The 22,013-nt window shown below is 39.9% G+C and overlaps 4 protein-coding genes across 5 annotated transcripts in view; 2 read left to right on the forward strand and 2 right to left on the reverse strand.

Annotated features, from left to right (window-relative positions):
* The window catches only part of tmem128 (transmembrane protein 128), a 10,857-nt gene extending 9,554 nt beyond the window's left edge, over positions 1 to 1,303 (reverse strand). Inside the window, exon 1 of the mRNA XM_037776735.1 lies at positions 1,063 to 1,303. Within this exon, the coding sequence (XP_037632663.1) occupies positions 1,063 to 1,150 (88 nt within the window). The 5' untranslated portion in view covers positions 1,151 to 1,303. The remainder of the gene's footprint in view (positions 1 to 1,062) is intronic.
* A 114-nt stretch (positions 1,304 to 1,417) lies between these two features.
* Positions 1,418 to 6,841, reverse strand: lyar (Ly1 antibody reactive homolog (mouse)). The gene is made up of 8 exons (XM_037776713.1): positions 6,534 to 6,841; positions 6,108 to 6,222; positions 4,325 to 4,432; positions 4,145 to 4,225; positions 3,624 to 3,942; positions 3,206 to 3,262; positions 2,946 to 3,031; positions 1,418 to 1,702 (listed from the first exon to the last, which is right to left on the reverse strand). The coding sequence occupies exons 1-8, from the start codon at positions 6,653 to 6,655 to the stop codon at positions 1,565 to 1,567; spliced, it is 1,026 nt and encodes a 341-aa protein (XP_037632641.1). The 5' UTR covers positions 6,656 to 6,841; the 3' UTR covers positions 1,418 to 1,564.
* A 1,134-nt stretch (positions 6,842 to 7,975) lies between these two features.
* zbtb49 (zinc finger and BTB domain containing 49) lies at positions 7,976 to 14,083 on the forward strand. The gene is made up of 8 exons (XM_037787029.1): positions 7,976 to 8,082; positions 8,457 to 8,664; positions 9,680 to 10,809; positions 10,918 to 10,964; positions 11,051 to 11,124; positions 11,712 to 11,794; positions 11,994 to 12,155; positions 12,914 to 14,083. The coding sequence occupies exons 2-8, from the start codon at positions 8,513 to 8,515 to the stop codon at positions 13,630 to 13,632; spliced, it is 2,367 nt and encodes a 788-aa protein (XP_037642957.1). The 5' UTR covers positions 7,976 to 8,082; positions 8,457 to 8,512; the 3' UTR covers positions 13,633 to 14,083.
* A 1,463-nt stretch (positions 14,084 to 15,546) lies between these two features.
* Positions 15,547 to 20,620, forward strand: LOC119486365 (zinc finger protein 3 homolog). Of its 2 annotated transcripts, none has more exons than XM_037766470.1 (3): positions 15,547 to 15,886; positions 16,721 to 17,635; positions 18,826 to 20,620. In XM_037766470.1, exons 1-3 carry the CDS (start codon positions 15,691 to 15,693, stop codon positions 19,722 to 19,724), a joined length of 2,010 nt encoding a protein of 669 aa, XP_037622398.1. In that variant the 5' UTR covers positions 15,547 to 15,690; the 3' UTR covers positions 19,725 to 20,620. The 2 variants fall into 2 exon arrangements, with proteins under 2 accessions (XP_037622398.1, XP_037622485.1); XM_037766557.1 differs by lacking the exon at positions 15,547 to 15,886 and adding an exon at positions 16,481 to 16,619.
* The last annotated feature ends 1,393 nt before the right edge of the window (positions 20,621 to 22,013 follow it).

The raw sequence follows: 22,013 nt of genomic DNA on the forward strand, positions 1-22,013 counted from the left end.
ATAACAGGATAATGATAAATGCTAAAACAAAGTTTAACCATAAGACAAGTAGAGAAGAGTCGCTGGTTCCAACACAATTACTTTTTTTTTTTTTTAAAACAACTCATGTTCCACCCACTATGTTGTAAATCTGTCAAAAATACCTTTGAGCCTATTCTCATAGAAATATGGATCTATTTTTTATTAGGCTGAGCAAATGCATGGCCCTGAAATGAACTTGTATGTACGAGGAATCCAGCTAATTTCGCCACATATCAATTAAAGCTGCAGTGGGTAGAAATGGAGCAAAGATTTAAAAAGTTATTTTTATAAAACGGTCACTATATCCTGACAGGAGTGCATGAGACAAGTTATCTGAAAAAAATCATGTGTCCTCTGTGTCCTCCGCTGCTCTTAATGGCATCTGCAAGAGAGGAATACATCCAATCAGAGCCGAGCTGGAGCCTTGCCGTCTCCGAGCAGCTGTCAATCACTCATTCTAAGGTAACGAAAACACAACGATTCTTATCGTCAGGTAATTATACACTAAAGAAAACATTATTATTAATATTATATTACATTTCTGACAATAGATCCCCCTAATTGTTACACACTGGTCCTTTAAGACCAAAGTTCAGGGATGAAACTGCCCCGTACAAAACACACGGACACACAGTTAATCCCGCGATATCAGATGGCAGAAATAAAATGTGGACCTCAGATTTGTTTTGCAACAGTAAAGACGGGCTGGGTTTCAGTTTTTGTCTGGACTATCCTGTGGGGTCTGGATTAAAACAAAAGCATTAAGCAATATTGAGTCCCACTGTGGACTAGAAAACACTATTTTAATACGAGCAAACCTGAGTAACAGCTTGACTAATACCCAAAGTATGCAATATACAATTACAGGTAAGCAGCGTGATGAATGAGCATCAGTGTTAAACCTGCTGGGATTAGCGGAGCTTCATAAAGCTGGGCGGATTTCCTCCTGTAGCTCCTCCTGTGTGTGTGTATGTGTGTGTGTACAGGGTAAAGGGGCTGCTCATTCTAGCGGTGGAAAATCAGACAGCATTAAAACTTCACCTGAGGCTGACACCAAGCGTCTTGCTTCTATGGAGCTTCTGTGTCCCTGGCCAAGTGAACCCCGTTCGGGGTGCCGAGGAATGTGCATTAGCTTCGTCCCGTGTGAGAGTCAAATTCACCTCAGGTGCACCTCTCCTGTTTCCCATCCCCCACTCCAACATCCAATCCCACAGATAAGGTGCCATTTCCCAGCCTCACATTGGGCTTGGAATGTGGAACAGAGCAGCCGTCTGTCACAGTTGTCATTTCATACGTTAAACAACACTGACACGCTGTTAAGGTAATTTGTAAAAAAGTCTTTCCACATGCTGACACTGCAATCGGTAAAACTACTGGATGGGAACAGGACACGTAATTCGGTTATAAAATTATTTAATGTTAGACATTAGGTCATCTGTACAAAAACATCCAAGGGAGGACGGCAGACAACAATGGGTTTGGAATTTTAAAAGTCTATGAACACAACAAAACATTTCATGCAAGACAGGTGAGACAAACACGTCTACTTTACAAGCTTAACTCGGTCTTTCAAGACTCGAAATTTTGGATTTTTGTTGATCTTCTGGTTGAAAAGTGCAAGCACCTCCTCCTCCTTTTTAAAATTTCTATCACCAGTGAAAGAGTAGTACGCTGCCAATACCTGCAACAGAGAAACAAGCATTTATCATATTAAACCAAAGATATCTGTGATGATCAACCGCTCATCATGGATAAAAAAAGCTTAGGACCGAATCATTCCTACACCAGTGCTGTTTAAACAATTCGCCTATAGTAATCAAATAGTCCGCTTACTCTACAATGTCCATTTTGGGTCTTTTCATACATGAAAACAACTGGAAAAAAAATTAAAACTATGGTAATTCGATTTTTTTTTTTACACGATACTGTGTCAAATTAATACGTTTGTTTTAAAACGTTGCTACCAGTTTGGTATCGATAGCCTACAGTTTATTTTCGGGCCTGTTAAAAATTTAGCAATGTACTGAAACCACTGCTAAGCTGCGGCTTAGTAACCAGTTTGTTTGTTAGTTTGTTACCCTGCAGCCATGTTGAGATCAGTTGAAGAAATACCAAACACCGCCCACCAGCCGGAGCAAACTTTCTAATTTCACAGCTAAACAGTACACTACAAGATGTTTCTGAAAACATTTCAGGCAAGAAATAAGCATTACAGTAACAGACTATTGATTCATATTTGATCAGCGCTGCCTAGTTTGACTGTTTGATCAGAGTTTGCGATTGATTGACAGCTGCCTCCGTAGATTTTTTTAAAGCCTGAAAACAGAGCCATGAGGAGGAGCAGAAGTCTAGTTATCTCTCAGAACACTTGAATTACAATAAGCTGAAAGGTTATTATTGATTTTCTGCCAAACAATGCCAAAAATATTCCATCTACTGCAGAATATGAGAGGGAGAATACCCGTGCTGAGGTTCTTAAGTACATGGCCTTATAATACAGATCAATAAGGTCGCTTCCTGAACATATGTCACAATCAGCAGATGGATTCATTAGTAGTTTAGCTTTTATAATCATGCTAAAATCTAATACCTACTATCATAAAATCCTGTGATTGGTTCGCTTGCTTTCACACCACAAACAAACCGCACCAGAGTTTACTTGGAAGCGAACCGAGACCCACGTTTTCAGGCGAACCAGATTTTGATAGTTTCGTTTGCACCAGAGTCTGAATGAGCTTTCACACCAGCCCAAATGAACTGTCCTAAGCGGGCAAACGGACCTGAGTTAGTTTTAACCGAACCAAACAGGTTAAGTATGAAAGCAACCTTACAAGAACAACGTGTTGGGTCTGGAAGTTCAATGTAAAAAAAAAAAAGAACTACAGACTCGTATCCACAGAGTCATTAAAGCATCCATGCCTCACCTTCTTCCTGAGTTTCTTTACTGGCAGTTCCTGGTCATCTGATTCTTTCAGTAGTGCCTTGATGTTTCCCTTCCAGTTGAATTTGCCTGCAAGTTAATCAGAAACATAAATCAGCTTTCAGTAGAGGAGAATATTCACTGACGGTCATTTCCTCACTGTCAACAAAGGAGGCAACGCTGACCCCTAGTGGCTTTATTCCGTTACTCCATCATTTATCTTCTGAAAGATGTCAATCAAAGTCATGGCAGTAACCATATTACCTTTGGGAACTTCTTGATCCTCCGTCTCCTCTGACATGTCAGCGGCCTCTTGGTCAACTGAAAGAAATAATATAAAACAGTTATAAGCTCAATACTAACATATGTAATTATAGAATTAAATAAAAAGATTGGTTGCTTAAAAAAAAAAGACGACAATTGGCCCTAATTAAAACAAGGACATTAGAGCACACTGCAATGAAATGGATGTTCTGAGTGTATTTGAGCACTTCCACAAAATGTACCAACATATAAATAATTTACGTTTATTTTCTAGATTTGGTGGCCAGACAAACTTTTCTCATCGTCATATCAGAATTCATTAAAAGACACAAACTTACAACACTATAAATAACAATACACAGAAATAAAATCATGTAACACTGTAAGGAGATCAGCATCTCTTTAGAAAACGCCTTACTTGTCTTCGTTTTCTTGCTGGATGTCTCGTTATCAGCACCATTCTGCTCTTCATCTCCGTCTTCCTCACAGCTGTGCTTCCTCTTTCTGTCCTTTTTCTTCTTCTTGCCTTCCTCTGGCTCCTGAGCAGCCGTCTTTTCAGCACCTTTCACAGCCTTCCCGTTCTTCAGCTGACGGGCCTCTTTACGCTCCCGTTTGTTCAGTTTCTTCTTCTTCTCAACATCCGGGTGGCCGTTCTGCTTTTCATTTCCATTAGTGTCCGCTTCGACTTCAGCCACCGTCTGTTTAGCTTCTTTACTCTCCTGCGGGGCCTCAGGAGGCTGAAGGATTATGGGTGGGTAATGAACGTCAGTATATTGAAAACATGGGGAATTTCTTTTTCTTTCCTTGACAGAATTTACAGTTTTTTGCGATTGCTTACACACTAAAAGTGAATGCTTAGACTAAGCATAAAGTGTGAGCGATCAATGTGTTTGTATTGGAGTGGAGGGGTGGTTCACGAACACTAAGAGAATAACTTACATTGTCAGCTGCAGCGAGGATGTCCCACACCTCATCATGAAGACCGGTGTTCGCTATTTTAAGACTGTTTCTCATCCAGTTCTGAGGAAAAGAACAAAAAATAGATATTGATTAGTTCATGCATGCCAAGCCAACTGTTCATCCCACGGTGTGATCAATAAAACCAGAAATAATACCAACCTGGAACTTGGCCTTCTTTCTTGGGACATTATCATACGAGCTGACTTGTTGGAGCACATTCTTTAGCTTTGCACTGACTCCAGGTTTGTTCATGGCGTCATGGACTCTCTTCAGGAGAGGAAAAATCAAGTTAGACACAAAAAAAAATATTTTTAAACACATGCAGAATGTTAAAGGTCTTACTGATATCATTTTTATGTGGACAGATACTTAAAAAAAATTAAAAACTTTTTGTTTTGGCAGGTCGAAAATGAATGTTTTGTGTATTTCTGTGGAAGATATCTGACGTTTGGTTCCCACTTCTAACAAGGCTTGGGAGCCAATAGTATAACGACGTTGGTGTCACGAGGTGTCTCTGTGTCATCAGTGCAAAAGTGCTGACTCATTTCCAGGTGTTAGGGGCATGTGACCTATACCTACATGTTGCAAAATTACTTTTACTCACACAGCCTCCATCCTTTCCACTCTTCCCATTCATTGTCTATGTAGGCAGCAGTGCAATGCATTCTGGTAGCGTGGCAGCTCGATTCGATTCTAGTGATAACTGAATGTTATCAATAGGACCTTTAACAGTGATGTGTATCATTTCTCTACATTTACCTGGATCTAGGGTGACCAGGTGTCCCACTTTACGAGGGACTGCACAGCATTTGTATCCCGTGTTGTCCCACATGCCACATATTGAGACGATGTCCCACATTTTCATTGGCTCTAGTTTTCAAAAGTCAAACCTCTGCAGGATAGACACTTTTTTAAAAATCTGACTTTTATCCAACGGCTGTGAAGAAAGCAGGGAAGGCTGTCATCACATGCTCAACGGAGAAAATTGCGATTCACCGCAAAGTCACGCGCTAAGCAGATTTAGTCGGAATGTGATGGAAACTACCACGAAGAAAAGGAAGAGCAGCTACAACAAAGACTGTGAAACTACTTATAAGTATTTTAAGAATTTATTATTTTTAAGAATGCGATTCTCTGAGTTTTTTATGAAATTTGTAAGTTATTTGTCAATTTCACGCAGGGGGAATACGACATGAAGCGACACAGTTTATGTCAGTCTCAAAAAGAGATGTGCTGATCTATGGATGCATTCGGGCAAACCATAGAGATGTTACAAGATAAGAGGCAGAATAGAAATGTTTACTATTTAAAGGTCCCATATCATGCTCATTCTCAGGTTCATACTTGTATTTTGTGTTTCTACTAGAACATGTTTACATGCTGTAATGTTCAAAAAAAACTTTATTTTCCTCATACTGTCTGCCTGAAGAAACCTGTATTTACCATCTGTCTGAAACGCTCCGTTTTAGCACATTTTGACAGAATTGCAACAGAATTACGTTGCTAGGCAACAGCTTGGTTCCTTGTGTACTTCTTGTCAGCTGATGACATTCACATACACCGCAACCAGGAATAAACTGGGACACATTTAGAATGTTTACATTTAAATCTGTGTGAAGGGTCTAAATATTGTATATTTGTGACATCACAAATGGACAGAAATCCTAACGGCTTGTTTCAAATGCAGAGTTTCTGAATACGGGCTGTGTGTATTTCCCTGTGGATTGAGCGTTCCGATACTTTCACAGTATTTATATAGGACTTAAACCTGCTTTATAAAAAAACAAAAAACATGAAAATCTCACTTTTTTTATAATATGGGACCTTTAAGTTAGATAGATGTTATATTAAATTTGTAGACTACTCAGTGTCCTACTACAGTGTCCCACACAAACATATTCTTTTGTCCCACATGTGGTTTGTTGGGATCTGGTCACCCTACCTGGATCCACTGCTGCTGTTTCACATCTCCTTTGTTTGCTTTCGCCTCGAAGCCTTTGCCTCCATACTTCTGGTCTTCACTGATACATTTAAGGTGGTTCTTGTAGTCATCGCCCCTGTTTCAACATGGACAGAGAAACACAGTTACACACATGTGGAGCACTGAGAGAAAAACACAAATATCATATTAAATCACTCTTTTTCCTCATTCACAACATCTCTTACTAAAAGGCAGGAAAAGGGTATTCAATATAGGCTCTATATACCTACACAAATATACTATGAACTCTGCTGATCTTTGACCTGTTCAAATCTATTATTGCTTGGTACTTTTTCCTCATTCAGCCACCATATAGAGAGAGAGAGTTTACACTAAGTGGATAGCAAACCTATAGTGAAAGTAAACATGAAATGAGAGGTGCTTTACCAGAAGTCTTTTCCACAGTCGATGCAGGACAGGACCTGGCAACCCCGACACATGTTCACGTGTTTCTCAACCTGAGCTTTCTTCAGGGATTCACCACATGCGTTGCAGGTGAAGAACACCATGTTTAAAGTCTCTTTATGCTCGTAATGAGAACTCTGATTCAATCTGCTAACACATATATGTGTGTGTGACTGCAGCAGCAGAGAGGTTAGTAGTCAACGCGTGGAGATGCTGGTTGGTTTCAATGCGACGAACTTTTCAAAACACACGTGACCACTAGAACACACGGTAGCTACATTAATAGTCTTCCGTGTAACAATTTTAACCTGAGAGAAGTTCCGAGCTGTGGAGGACCACAAGAGTCATGTAAATAGTAATAAAGCATTTAATTGATTTATAACTAATTGTACAGTAAAAAAAAAAAAGTAATTATTAAATTTGTTTAATTATTATTATTAAATTATTAATAATTATCATTATTACATTTGTAATAATTATTATTAATAAATTATTAATAATAATTATTATTACATTATTAAATTTGAGGACTACAAGAGTCATGTAAATAGAAATAAAGCATCTAATTGATTTATAACTAATTGTACAATAAAAATAGACATTAATAATTAATAATTTGTTTACAAATTGATTTATTAATCTTTAAATAAAAAGATAGATAGATAGATACAGTACATACCAAACTACTACAAAATACGAAATATAAACATAGAATAATGACATACTTTATATTAGAAAAGTTCGAAGTTACAATTTTTTTAATTCAAATTAAATTAAATTAAATTAAATCAAATGGACTAAATTAAAATGTTATTCATTATTTGACATTTTAATGGGCAAGAAAAAGAAAAAATATTTTTAAAAAAAGAATTTATTTATGAAATATGAATCCATCAATAAATAGTTCAAATTAAAAAGGGATTTACAAAAACACCATTATTAATCAATTAAAGGCTTTATTACTATTTTCGTGACTCTTGTGGTCATATATACCTGTTTTATATATATAATATATAGTTATTTTAAATTGCCAGTATACAAAGTAACAGAAGAAAACATTAGAATCACTCACATACAGATGAAGCATAGCGAAAACATAAACGAAAAGCAGTGCAAAACAAACAGAAAAAGACAAAAGAACTGAAACAAATCCAACATATAATAAAGTAGAAATAAACACGCGAGAATATAACAATAAATTCACTTAAAACTTTGAAGATATTGCATACATTAATTGTTTTATAGCTTTTTTGTTTCATGAGGAAGAAATTGATGACACTTATTGTTCAATTTCCTTCATAAATAGAAAGAAATTAGGCTTTTTTTTTGGTAAATTTAAATGTGTGAATGTGGACTTTGGCGAGAATTAAAATGAGATTAATAAGGAAAATGCATTACAAAATAGTCCCCCATGTTATCTGTCTGCTTCATGTTGAGCCGGCGCGAAATACAGGTTGCACCAGGAAGTGACGTAACGTTATGACACTGGAAAAGTGACCCATCATCCAAATAAAAGCTGCACTCCTCTGATGTGGGTTTGAACTTTATCTTTATGGCAAACTTTACTGAACTAACAATATCTATGACTTATATTCTCGGTTAAACCTGTATTTCTTGTGTGATTTGGTGCTGCTCGGATTCACTCTGCTTATCTCTGTGGTCGCTTAGCTTAGCTTTGTTGTTAGCTTGTTAGCAGCTTTCTTCCCAATTTTTGCATGGGTGGTCTCACAGCACAGACACTGGATGCTGCTTGGTTGTTGAATTATATTATATATATGAATATTAACATTTTAAGAAGAAAAAAAGCATGCATTACTTTGCATTTCAAGTGCTAGCTAACCAGAGCAATAATTCACATTTCCTTAATAAGAGACTTGTTGTTTTTGTATGTTGTGTTCCCTATAGGCTGGTGTGTTTTGATGGAGAAGTTGCAGCTGGGTGGTTCAGCAGCTGAGTGAAACATGGACACCCTGTCCAGCCACAGCTCCTACCTGCTGCAGCAGCTCCAGGAGCAGAGGATCCAGGGTCTGCTCTGTGACTGCATGCTGGTGGTCAAAGGTGTCTGCTTCAAAGCCCACAAAAATGTCCTGGCTGCCTTCAGCTCCTATTTCAGGTGCCTTTTATGTATTTAATGGAGTGATATATAATCAGTGAATCTGTGACATATATTTCCATCCTTATCACTTAAAGCTGCAGTAGGAAGAATATATTTTTGGCATCATTGGGCAAAAATTCCACAATAACCTTTCAGCATATTGTAATTCAAGTGTTTTGAGAGAAAACTAAGACTTCTGCTCCTCCTCATGGCTCTGTTTTCAGGCTTTAAAACATCTAGCCCGTGACGGGAGACTTTGGCCAATCACAGGTCATTTCAGAGAGAGAGAGCGTTCCTATTGGCTGTTCATTCAACGGAGGCAGCTGTCAATCACCCGCAAACTCCGATCAAACGATCAAACTAGGCAGGAATCAATATTCTGTTACTGTAATACCTATTTCTCGCCTCAAATGTTTTCAGGACCATCTTGTAGTGTACTTGTTAGCTGTAAAATGAGAAAGTGTGTGACCCGGCAGCCATGCTGAGATCAGTTGAGGAAATACCAAGCACCGCCCACCAGCCGGAGCAAACTTTCTCATTTTACAGCTAAACAGTACACTAGATTCAAGATTCAAGAGTTTTATTTGTCACGTACTCATACAGGATGTGCAGTGAAATGTAAAACTACAAGATGTTTCTTAAAAGATTTGAGGAGAGAAATAGGCATTACTGTAACAGAATATTGATTCGTATTTGATCAGCGCTGCCTAGTTTGATCGTTTGATCGGAGTTCAAGAGTGATCGACAGTTGCTCAGAGACGGCAGGCTCTAGCTCGGCTCTGATTGGTTGTTTTTCTCCGGTCTGTGAAATCTTGCAGATGCCATTAGGAGCGCCGGAAGACACAGAGGCACATGATTTTTTTCAGATTACCTGTCTCATGCAGTACTGTCAGGATATAGTGACCGTTTTATGAAAATAACTTTTTTTAATCACTTTTGCTCCAATTCTACCCACTGCTGCTTTAAGCTAAGTAATCATACACTGCTTTTTTAGAGGAACATAATGTGAAAAGTACTGTTTTGATCTCTCCAGGTCTTTATTCCAAAATTCCCCCAGTCAGAAGAATGAGGTGTTCAACTTGGTCATCCAGGATGTCAGCGGCATCGGCCAAATATTGGACTACATGTACACCTCCCATCTTGACATCAACCAAGATAATGTTCAAGCACTCCTGGACATTGCTCTGTGTTTGCAGGTTCCAAATGTTCAGAGCATGTGTAATGCTTTCCTCAAGCCTTGTCCTCCACCGGTGGAAATCCCCTCATTTTCTCTTCCGGGCATGCTGAGCTCTGAGCACGACTGCCTCTTGGGGAGCAGTCTTCCGCACGATGTTGACCTCCACTGTCCCTCTGAAACCCAGAGGTCTGGCTTCAGCAGTGACATGGACCACACCAAAAGGATGCCTGTTTCTGTGTCTAATAGCGGCTCAAACTGTGACACACCTAGCAGCATTCAGGCACCTGTAGAAAAACAGCTTGTCCATGGCTACAAGCTCCGTAACTTCTACAGTAAGCAGTACTTCAGACAAAGTGCACTCGAGACTAGTATTGCAGCCTTGAATCAAGGCCCATGCCCTTTGGTGCTGATGGAAGAGCAGCAGTGTCCGCTTGCGGTCGGGCAGGGTGGTAGTCACACTCCTGTATGCTCAGGAAACACAGTTCAGCCCAATCCTCCCTGCACACCTGTGGCAGTTGAAAAGAACCAAGTCTCCTCTTTAACGCCCTCAGATAATTTAAACACCCCCAACTGTGACTCTGCAGACTCCCTGCTCGACAAGCCAGTGCGCCCAAAGAAGACCGTGTACCTGAAGAAATACAACTACCTCCGCTCTCAGAAGGCTTTGGAGGAGATGTTTGCTGAATCAATGAGTGAACCCGTCCTCATCTGTCCCAAAGAGAGTCATCAAGAAGAGTCCGTGGTCCAGGCTGAAGCTTCAGAAGCTCCCGTTCAGGGCCTTGATGCAGGCAGGGAGCTGGTTGCAGAGACGGCAATGGATGCACAAAGTCCCAGTCCTCCACCTGTAAACCAAGAAGAGCAAAATCCGATAACTGTGCCAGAGCTACCGACAGGACAAACAGGAAATAAGCAGTATTGTTGTGAGTTGTGTGGGAAGATCTTCAAACACCCGAGCAACCTGGAGCTGCACAAGCGCTCACATACCGGTATTTACTATTTATAATTGCCTTATAATCACACATGGTGCACAATAACACGTTTCCGTAATAATTATAATAATATTTTCAGACGCAAACCTACATTTTTGGTTGCAGGTGAGAAGCCCTTTCAGTGTAATGTTTGTGGGAGAAACTTCTCTCAGGTATTGTCTAGTGTATTATTCTCATTTGTCAATTATTCTTAGATTGGAAAATTATATTGAGATATCTAACTGACTTTGTTTTACAGGCTGGAAATTTACAGACACATTTGCGGCGACATTCTGGAGAGAAACCGTACATCTGTGAGTTATGCGGTAAAAGGTAAGATACTTTCCATGTATTCTTCTTCTTCTTCTTCTTCTTCTTTACACATAGGTCCATTTCTATTTTTAACTTCCTCAACTGGCTTTGTGGGCTTATAGTCCTGATGGTGGCGCTACAGCAACCGTATAAATTTTAAAACTGAAAATTCATAACAAATCAGCCGTACATGCTACAACTTTGCAGAGAAATGTTCAGATGCTTCAACCTCAAAAACTATAAAACTAATAAAATCTATCTCCTCCCACATTTTTTGCTCAATTGACACCAAAATTGCTACGCTGCATCTTCAAACTGTCCTCCACAAACCATCCAGCCAGATTTGTGAATTATCAAAAATTGAGCCCACAGTGCATCAAAATGTTTTATTGTAAACAGCAATATATACATTGCATTATACATTAATTATATACCAATAATAATTTTGCATGTTTATAATAACAAATTTGTGGTTATGACTGACTAACTGAATTAGAATAGACTACATTTGAGTTTAGGTTCCAGCGATATGATATTTTCCCAGTATGACACAGTGCTAAGAGTCCCTACCGTTGCCTATAAATTGAATATTCATCTGTGTTTTCCAGCTTTACTGCATCAGGGGATGTCCATCGTCACAAAGTGGTCCACACAGGAGAGAAGCCACATCTTTGTGATATATGTGGTCGAGGTAAACGACTGCTCTGAACAGAAGCCTTAATTACTTCCTTAATCCATCTATATATAATTATTACCTCATAGTTTCATTCTTAAATTGAAACTTTACAAATAATTAATAGTAGTGTGAGCTGCTTAGTTGACAGACCCAGCTGGAAAATTGTGACACAAACTGCTGATGATTTATTCACTGTACTTGTCTTGTTGCTCAGGATTTAACAACTTGAGTAATCTCAAGGAGCACAAGAGGACGCACGCCACAGACAAGACATTCATATGTGACCAGTGTGGAAAATCCTTCAACACGCACAGAAAGCTTCTGAAGCACAAAGCCCGCCACATCGGGGAAAAACCGCACAGCTGTGCCACCTGTGGTAAGGAACAGTGTCTGTCTTGTTGAAAGTATTATTCACTTTGATTCCACTGTTTATATCGTTGTTTAAAACACTATTGTAGGGCTTAAAAGATTAGTCAGTCAACAGAAAATTTATTGAAAACTAACTGGATAATGCTTAACATTTAATGGTTCCAGCTTCTCAGTTGCGATGGTTTTCTACTGTTCTTTATCTCATGTGATTGTAAACTGCATATCTTCAGGTTCTGGACTTTTGGTTGGGCATAACAAGCAGTTTGATGAGCTTTACTAAATAATAATGGGCATTTTTCAAAAGTGTTGTGAATTCACCCAGAAAAGTTTAATCAGATTTTTTTCAAAAAATATATTTTTAATTCACTATGGCAGTGATTGGGTCAGGGGGTCCGTGAAATAATTTGCTATAAATTATAAAACTGTGCTGTATCAAAAAGTGCATATCTACAGGTCGCCAATAAAACAAGCATATTGTATCTTATCAACATGGGAGTGGGCAAATATGCTGCTTTATGCAAATGTATGTATATATTTATTATTGGAAATCAATTAACAACACAAAAAAATGACAGATATTGTCCAGAAACCCTCACAGGTACTGCATTTTGCATAAAAAAATATGCTCAGATCATAACATGGTTTTGGAAAATTTTCTCCCTGAAAGGGACCCCTTGCACCAAAAAGTTTGAGAACCCCTGAACTATAGACTGTAGCTGATGTCTGCACAGTGTTTTAAACTCTATGTGTTCTTAATTAATGCAGGTAAGTGCTTCATCGGCTCAGGGGACCTGCAGCGTCACATAAGGTCACACACTGGTGAGAAACCCTACATCTGTGACGCCTGTGGAAAGAGCTTTACCCGCTCCGCCATGCTGAGGAGACACCGCAGCATGCACTGCAAGGGGGCTCCAGCCGGCAGCCCGGTCGCCGACAACTCTGACTCACCCAAACCTGTCAGCCGCAGTAAACGTCCTGCCGCAACCAGCGAGCAGCATTTCCCCAGCATGATGCCCCACTCAGGGTTAGAGAAACCCTCACCGCCTACTCCTTCACCACCACAACCACCACCGCCACATATAGAGACTCCACCTCCCAGCATGCACCTCAGCCCAGCTTCTACCCCCACCCCGCTTCCAGAGCTGCGCACGCTGGTGCCCCATCACCTCCTCTCCTCCAGCCACCAGGAGAGAAGTTCAGCCCTGACTGCCACAGACCATATGAAGCTCGCCAAACCCCACCTGTCTCCGGAGGCTGTGTACGGTCCGTATGCGGAGGACGGGTGTATGCCAATGGAGATGGGCAGAGGTATGGTGGGGAGGTCCTACCTTCCTCCCACAGACAATCACTGCAGTTCACTCACTTCTTCTAGCAGGCCCAATAGTGGGTCCTACAGGTCCACTGAAGGACAGTTTATCTCCAGTGTAACTCTGTGGGGCCTGACAATGAAAACTCTGCAGAGTGATAATGACATGGAGCAGTAAAATGAGATATTAGATAAGCACAGCGTAGCTAGTTCACTGATGTTTGGATTGTTATCACCTGGCTCTTGATTGGTTTAAACTGACTTGTAACACAAAAAATGGTAACATGAAATAGAAATACAGTAATATGAATTATTCATAGCTGGAAATGTTTTATTTATGTGTTTATAGTTTTTTTGCCATTACTCAAAATCAAAGAAAGTGCTTCCTAGTTTTTCTTAAAGGTACAGTGTGTAGGTTTTGTCGACATTTAGTGGTGTGGTTGCAGATTGCAACCAACTGAGTTCCCTTCCTCTCTTTCCAAAACTGCGCCAACGTGAGCCGCTGAGTGTAAAATCGTGTTAAAGCTGTTCAATAACACTACTTTAAGCACTGCCGCCTCACAGCGAGAGGGTCGCAGGTTCAAACCCGGCTTGGGGCCCTTCTGTGTGGAGTCTGCATGTTCTCCCCGTGTTAGCGTGGGTTTTCTCCGGGTTCTCCGGTTTCCTCCCACAGTCCAAAGAGATGCAGGTTAATTGTTGACTCTAAATTGCCCGTAGGTGTGAATGTGAGTTTGTATGGTTGTCTGTCTATGTGTCAGCCCTGTGATAGTCTGGCAACCTGTCCAGGGTGTACTCCGCTTTTGTCCAATGTCAGCTGGGATCGGCTCCAGCCCAAGCTGACATTGGACATATGAATATTATATTCCTTTTTTTCTAATAGATCCCTCAAAATGCTACACACTGTTCCTTTAAATTAAAGAAACTGAATCTGAGAAAATCATGGTAATTGCTGTTGCGCTGCTCTTAAAACTTCCAAGGGTGATGCTTTTCTAGCCAAACCCCAGTCAGAGATGTCACAGCAGGTCTCCTCATAGACAAATATACATAAACGTGCTGTATATACAGTACGTCTATGGGTGTCCTCCATCAGATGTGTATCAATCTTGAACATAAGAGCCCGTAGAGAAGCGGCGCAGCAGCAGTATTTGGCCCCCCTGTGTTTCAGTGTGTAAACATCCCAGCGATACATCTCAGCTAATGTAAGTGTTAATTACACTCTTTTACTTTGTATATACTGCACTGCACTTTAACATGAAAAAACGCAGCCGAGACAGTTTTCAACTTTCAGTATCAAATGATGATGTATTATATTCATATAAGAATAAAAGATGTCACTGTTATTTAATAAAAAAACATTTCTCATCACATCTTTTTTGTTTCCCATATGTTCACACTGTAGCATAGGGGTAGTTATAGTAGCAAGTAGTTGGTGAAAAATTAGGTTTATAGATCAGTTTCCAGGCCAGCAGAGCTTGTTTATGAAAATTTGTTAATTTTGCAGGTAATTTATCAATATTGTAATCACATTTTATTAAAAATCTAATCCCACCCGCTGAGTTAAATACATATTTAGGGAAGGTATTCCAATTCCTATTTCACCTTGAAAGTATTTGTTTAATGATTCAAAATTTAGTACCTAGTCGTAATATAACGTGAATAAAGTCATAACTTAACGAGGAAAAAAGTCGTAATATTATGAGAATAAAGTCATAACTTTACAAGAAAAAAAGTCAGAGGTTTACGAGGAAAAAAAGAAAATAACACGTGAAATTACTACTTTATAATATTATAACTTTATTCTCATAATATTAAAACTTTTTTCTCTTAAACTTCTGACTTTATTCTCATAATATTACGACTTTTTTTCTTGTAAAGTTATGACCTATTCTCATAATATGACTTTATTCTCTAAATCTCAGATTTAACTTTTTTTTCTCAATGTGGCCCTAATACTCTAATACCCTAGACCTACAACAATGATAAATAAAATTGAAAATGTAAAAAAAAACAGTTATTCATTTCCATTTTTAAAAATCCACAGGGAGCCACTGGAGAGGGGCTAAAGAGCAGCAGGTTGGTGACCCCTGGTATAAAGAGTCCTGACAGATCCACACTCCAGACAGCTGGTGGCGGTAATGCACCATAAAGGTGTTTGCACACCGCCATAAAACTCTAACGAAGAAGAGGAAGAAGAGGACGGGAGTTGGAAGTTGGAGGTATCTTCTCGTCCTCTAAAATGCCTCAGTTACAGCAGCTGAAACTGTTTGTCAATGAGCGACTGACAGCTGCAGCAGAGGAGATCCTCGGTGCTGTGGAGAGAACCATCATAGAGTATCATAACGAGCTGTATGAGTCAAAGGAGGAGAAACACAGTGTGCTGCTGACGCTAGCTGGAGGCTCCAAGCAGGAGGAAGAGGAGCAGATCACAGCAGGTTGGTGTTGTTTTAGCTGATAGTGTGGCTCAGTGAAGCCACTAGCTCTGTCAGTATGAGACAGTTCTCTATTTTACTGCACTAGCTAGATAGATAGATAGATAGATGTACTTTATTGGTCCCATATTGGGGAGTTATTGTGTTACAGCAGCTAGTTATCCACACAATTCATAGAAAAGTTAAAGATCCCATATTATAAAAAAGTGAGATTTTCATGTTTTGTTATTATAAAGCAGGATTAAGTTCTATATAAATACTGTGAAAGTATCGAAACACTCAATCCACAGGGAAATACACACAGCCCGTATTCAGAAACTCTGCATTTGAAACAAGCTGTCAGGATTTCTGCCCATTTGTGATGTCACAAATTTACGATATTTAGACCCTTGACACAATTTTAAACGTAAATTATCTAAATGTATCCCAGTTTATTCTTGGTTGCAGTGTATGTGAATGTCATCAGCTGACAGGAAGTACACATGGACCCAAGCTGTTGCCTAGCAACGCAACTCTGTTGCAATTCCGTCAAAATGCGCTAAAACGGAGCGTTTCAGACAGAGGGTAAATACAGGCATAATCAGGCTGACAGTATGAGGAAAATAAATGTTTTTTTTAACATTACAGCATGTAAACATGTTCTAATAGAAACATAAAATACAAGAATGAAAATGAGCATAATATGGGACCTTTAATAAAATTTACATATCAACACTACAGCAATTCTTGAATATAGGTAGGACTTTGGGAAGGACTGTTATACAGTAAACGTAGTAGTGTTGTGTTGTAGCAGTGATGTTTATACATCAGCATATTCTTTCCTCCTTGTACCCACAGTCTCCCAGGAGGTCAGCATGCCTGAAGCCTCCACGCAGCCATCACACACTGAATACTGTCAGGTGTTGGTGCAGCAGGAGACATCAGGACCAGGATTTCCAGAGTCTCAGGAACACTGGCCCAATCAGGACGAAGGGAAACTGCAGGACCTGTTAGAAGGTGATGCTGTTGCTTGTTTAAAGTATGAACAGAGCACGGAGTCATCTTCTTGCTGTCAGACCCAAACTGTGGCCAGCGGAGACGGAGATGTTCTTCCTGGCACTTCAACTGAGTGGATGAAAACAGAGGAGGAATCAGACGGCTATGGAGGGTCCGATTTCTTGCAGCCCCTCTCTTCGGAAAATGGGGATGGAGATGATACCGGTGATCCCAGCTTGAGCATAAAAAAAACGACTAATCAGAGACCTTTGTGTTGTAAGCTATGTGGAGAATCTTTCCACCACAGGAGTTCATTAATGATGCATGTTAAATCACATGCAAACAACACAGCCATTCCCTGTCCTTCAAAGCATTCAACGTCTGCAGGAAGTGGGACTGATCCTTTAGAAACACACAGGGAGGACAATCTGTGTTACGTCTGTGGAAAAACATATACACAAAGGTCCCACTTAAAAAGGCACATGCTGATTCACACGGGTCAGAGACCACACTGTTGTAAAGAATGCGGCAAAAGATTTGCACGAGTTGAATGTCTGAGAATACACATGAGGATCCACACAGTGGAGAGGCCATTCGCATGTAGTATCTGTGGGAAAGGATTCAGGCAAAGGAGCAACTTGGTAAATCACATGAGAACACACACAGGAGAGAAACCTTATCGCTGCAGCAACTGCTCCAGACAGGATGATAAACATAGCGTGCTGCTAACGCCAGCTGACGGTTCGAAGCAGGAGGAAGCGGAGGTGATCACAGCAGGTTGGTGCACAGCTGTTTGTTATTGTCTTTAGCTAATAGTGTTTAGTTAATATAGGCTAAAGAGTTCAGTGAGGCCACTAGCTCTGTCATTAGGTGAGGGTTCTCTATTTCACTGCACTCTCTCACACCAAACTCGACAGTGTTTGTTGTTCCTTAAGGCAAACACTGGACTTAAAATTACTGCATCAATTCAGGCTCAGGGTCTATCAAGAGAATGAAGCCTAGAAGTGAGTTGAAGTCTGTGTAAATAGTGTTGTTTTCTTTGTCATGGCATCTTTTTGGAGAAACAATCATGTCTTAGAGTGTCCAGTGAGCTAACGTTACCGTAGTTACTTTAAACTTTTAAAGAGTTATGGATTTAAAGGGAATGGTAAACTGGGAGGACTGGGGGAGGGATGAGTCTTGTCCTAAAGCCTTTATTACTCCTTAACTGAACAATGAACAAGCATATAGCCTTAAAGGTGCTATTGATAACATTCAGCCACTAGATGTGGCATTCTCCCTCCCCCGTTCTATTGCATTTACTTCACAACAAGTCATTGCCAGGCACTTACCGTCAGTCTCAGCTGTTTATAAATTTTTTTCCACATTAAGGTTCGTCCGAAATCGTATATTATGCACTACATACTCAATAGATGTACTATTGTTCTACATACATTTGTGTGAATAAACAGTAGTATGTATCTTTTCGGACGCACTGAGCAGTAATTCACATCGTCACTTCCTGAGAGCCTCCTTGCCGGTTGGAGACGTGTAACCATGGTAACCCGTGTCAACCTCATTGTCCAAAAAGACGGTTTGTGATAATCAAAGTCTGGATTAATTTTAAAAATATATTACGCCTAGCAAAGTGAAATCTTATACTTACAGTTAAATTGAAGCGTCATTGACGTTACAGAGCTGTCCCTCAACATCCGTTATGAACGTTGTCATCACTACAGCATTGCATTGTGGGATATTTATGCCGCCGTAGTGCCCAGCGTTGCATACTATAACATTTCACTGGAAATAGTATGTAATTCGCATATTGGTTTGATACTGATACCCAAAGCCCAGGTATCGCTACTGGTATCGGGACTGAAAAAGTCGGATCGGTGCATCCCCAGTATACAGTATAGTAAACGTAGTAGTGTTGTGTTGTAGCAGTGATGTTTATACATCAATATATTCTTTCCTCATTGTACCCACAGTCTCCCAGGAGGTCAGCATGCCTGAAGCCTCCACGCAGCCATCGCACACTGAATACTGTCAGGTGTTGGTGCAGCAGGAGACATCAGGACCAGGATTTCCAGAGTCGCAGGAACACTGGCACAGCCAGGACGAAGGGAAACTGCAGGACCTGTTAGAAGGTGATGCTGTTGCCTGTTTAAAGTATGAACAGAGCACGGAGTCATCTTCTTGCTGTCAGACCCAAACTGTGACCAGTGGAGACAGAGATGTTCTTCCTGGCACTTCAACTGAGTGGATGAAAACAGAGGAGGAAGCAGACGGCTATGGAGAGATCGATTTCTTGCAGCCCCTCTCTTCAGAAAGTGGGGATGGAGATGATACCGGTGATCCCAGCTTGAGCATAAAAAAAACGACAAATCAGAGACCTTTGTGTTGTAAGCTATGTGGAGAATCTTTCCACCACAGCAGTTCATTAAGGATGCATGCTAAATCACATGCAAACAACACAGCCATTCCCTGTCCTTCAAAGCATTCAACATCTGCAGGAAGTGGGACTGATCCCTTAGAAACACACAAGGAGGACAATCTGTGTTACGTCTGTGGAAAAACATATACACAAAGGTCCCACTTAAAAAGGCACATGCTGATTCACACGGGTCAGAGACCACACTGTTGTAAAGAATGCGGCAAAAGGTTTGCACGAGTTGAATGTCTGAGAATACACATGAGGATCCACACAGTGGAGAGGCCATTCGTGTGTAGTATCTGTGGGAAAGGATTCAGGCAAAGGAGCAACTTGGTAAATCACATGAGAACACACACAGGAGAGAAACCTTATCGCTGCGTCATCTGCTCCAGACAGTTTGCATATAAGAAGGACATGATGAGACACATGCAAGTCCACGCCAAGAACATGTGAAATTCATTCACTGTTTGCTGTATTTTTCTTCTTTGGATAACTGGCCATATGTAGGCAGTGTGGAGCTACATTAGATGTTGTCAGTAGAAAACGTTACACAGATTTAAGACACTGAGGTCAAACATTTTGGTAATTTAGAACCAAATATGAATCTCTTGTGCATCAGCTGAAACGTGTTGGTTTTCTCGGATCACTTGCCACTGTACCTGTGGTACATTTCTGCATTTGGCGCCTCTATGTGAACAGGCCAATCTCTTTTGACTAACAATACTGTCCATTTTATATTTTCTAATTCTTTTGAGAATATGTGTCAAAGTGGAGGCAGATTTGCAGTCCATAAGATATGGAACTAGAGCAAAGAGTTTAGAAGCAAAGAGGCGAAACTCTGGTGCTTTTTTGGCAATGGTTGCTAAATGACGCTGCAGTAGCGCTTCCGCCATTTTGGACTGTAAACGCCAATGAGTCCATAGTCATGGATGTATAAAGAGACGTCTTTGAATCAGAGGATACCTTTTTGTTTCAGGACTGCACTGCCCTGCACGCTCATATGACATATCCGGTTCTGCCAGCTTCCTGCTAGTTGTATGCCGCTGTAATAATGGATATATTGGCTGTAATTCATCACTAGTAGCGCTAGTAGCATGACATAAACAGAATTTAATGTAGTTGAAGGCTATTTACTAACACGCAGGGCAAAAGCACAGGGCACAACCTCTTATACATCCTTGGTCTATGGTCTATTGGACATCCATTTTTGAGGTCCTTGATATGAAAAAGATTGAGATTGCTCTCAGAATCGGTGTGGTGGATTTTTCTAACTTCCATTTATGTCCATCGCTCACTTTATGCTTCTCTGGGAAGCAGCCGGGCAAAATAGTTTAATAAATAAATAAGTAAGTAAATAGTTATAATAGTATGCATATTTATAATATTTCTATTGTTCAACACAGGCCATTTCGGTAGAGACATTAAAATTATGACAATAGAATAGAAATAATTTAGGTTTACTTTTGTACGGCACTTTGTAGATGGATGTTTTAGTGGCATCATTATGGTAATCGACTAGATTACAGTCCAAAATGGCGGAGGCCTAGATCTGCTGCTGGGCGCTGGCGCCCCAATGGAACGTATAATTAGCTTTCACTTCTTAGCAATATATATTCTTTGACTTGAGCTCTGCACCACTAGCTGCTTTGCCACACCGTCCTGTCGACCCACTCCAGGGGAGATTGTGGTCATTACCACACGCAAGGTTTTCTATTGAAACTTTGTCTGCCATAAAGGCTTGTTTTTCTCTACAGCAACAGATACTGGTAACATGAAGCTGGATATCAGCTGGCTCTGGTTTTCCAAATCAGCCATGAGTGCATCAACATGAGAAAGGCAGCCAGTTTAATTGCAATTAGCGTCATATGCAGTGTCGACATTTTATTGAAACAAAGCCTTTGTATGTCTGTTTGTTTTTAAGGAATGAAACACTGATGCTTTGGCTTATTTTGTGAGAAAAGAAGAAGAAATTCAGTTTTGCAAATAAACATAAACATGCTTATACTGCATTTACATGAAATTTGACCTCTGAATTTAACCCACTCTAAGCATTTTTAGGAGCAGTGGACTATTGTATTATGTTATTTAATCACATTGACACTCAACAATTAAGCCAAGATAGTGAAATATTGCTGTTTGACATAAAAAAAAGGTCTGTCCTAAGGCATTTATTAGTTTCTGACTTTGGGAAAAAACGTAAAATTACCCAAAACGACTGTATCTCTGAACTATCTCTTTAACCAAATCACACACATTTAGGCGATTCTGTGTGATCTTCTTTTGATAACTTCTGTAATATTGTTTCACTTCCATTCACTGAGCCTCCCCTGAAACTGTTTGGAGCCCCCCTGAGGAGGCACGCCTCACAATTTAAAAACCTCTGGTCTACAGCTATGCCGTACCTGGGCAGTGCTTTGAGTTAAATGCTAACATCAGCATGCTCACAATGAATCAGAATCAGAAATACTTTATTGATCCCCAGGGGGGAAATTGGGGTGTTAGAGTTGCTCTTATATAAACATAAAGAAATGTAAGAAAATAGAAATAAAGGAGTAAGTAGCACGTAAATTACATACATAATGCTACAGAATAAACACAATATATGTAAAGAAATATAAGTGAGTAATAAAATTAAGATAAAATAATTTGAAATATGTACAAATATTTGCATCAAGATGTGCATATATAACATATAACCACAGTGCAAATAAGTAAATATAAAATGCCAAGAGGTGGGTTCTA

Source organism: Sebastes umbrosus, chromosome 1, assembly GCF_015220745.1.
Source record: "Sebastes umbrosus isolate fSebUmb1 chromosome 1, fSebUmb1.pri, whole genome shotgun sequence".
NCBI classification, from domain to species: domain Eukaryota; kingdom Metazoa; phylum Chordata; class Actinopteri; order Perciformes; family Sebastidae; genus Sebastes; species Sebastes umbrosus.

Excerpts from the sequence above, each read along its gene's own strand:
- lyar (XM_037776713.1), bottom strand. The coding sequence starts at position 6,655 with ATGGTGTTCTTCACCTGCAACGCATGTGGTGAATCCCTGAAGAAAGCT. Across the intron at positions 4,433-6,107 it reads AACAGCAGCAGTGGATCCAG|AGAGTCCATGACGCCATGAA; the intron begins GTAGGGTGACCA and ends CCTCTCCTGAAG. Across the intron at positions 3,032-3,205 it reads GGATCAAGAAGTTCCCAAAG|GCAAATTCAACTGGAAGGGA; the intron begins GTAATATGGTTA and ends ATTAACTTGCAG.
- zbtb49 (XM_037787029.1), top strand. The coding sequence starts at position 8,513 with ATGGACACCCTGTCCAGCCACAGCTCCTACCTGCTGCAGCAGCTCCAG. Across the intron at positions 10,810-10,917 it reads GCACAAGCGCTCACATACCG|GTGAGAAGCCCTTTCAGTGT; the intron begins GTATTTACTATT and ends TTTTGGTTGCAG. Across the intron at positions 10,965-11,050 it reads GTGGGAGAAACTTCTCTCAG|GCTGGAAATTTACAGACACA; the intron begins GTATTGTCTAGT and ends TTTGTTTTACAG.
- LOC119486365 (XM_037766470.1), top strand. The coding sequence starts at position 15,691 with ATGCCTCAGTTACAGCAGCTGAAACTGTTTGTCAATGAGCGACTGACA. Across the intron at positions 15,887-16,720 it reads AGAGGAGCAGATCACAGCAG|TCTCCCAGGAGGTCAGCATG; the intron begins GTTGGTGTTGTT and ends TTGTACCCACAG. Across the intron at positions 17,636-18,825 it reads AGCGGAGGTGATCACAGCAG|TCTCCCAGGAGGTCAGCATG; the intron begins GTTGGTGCACAG and ends TTGTACCCACAG.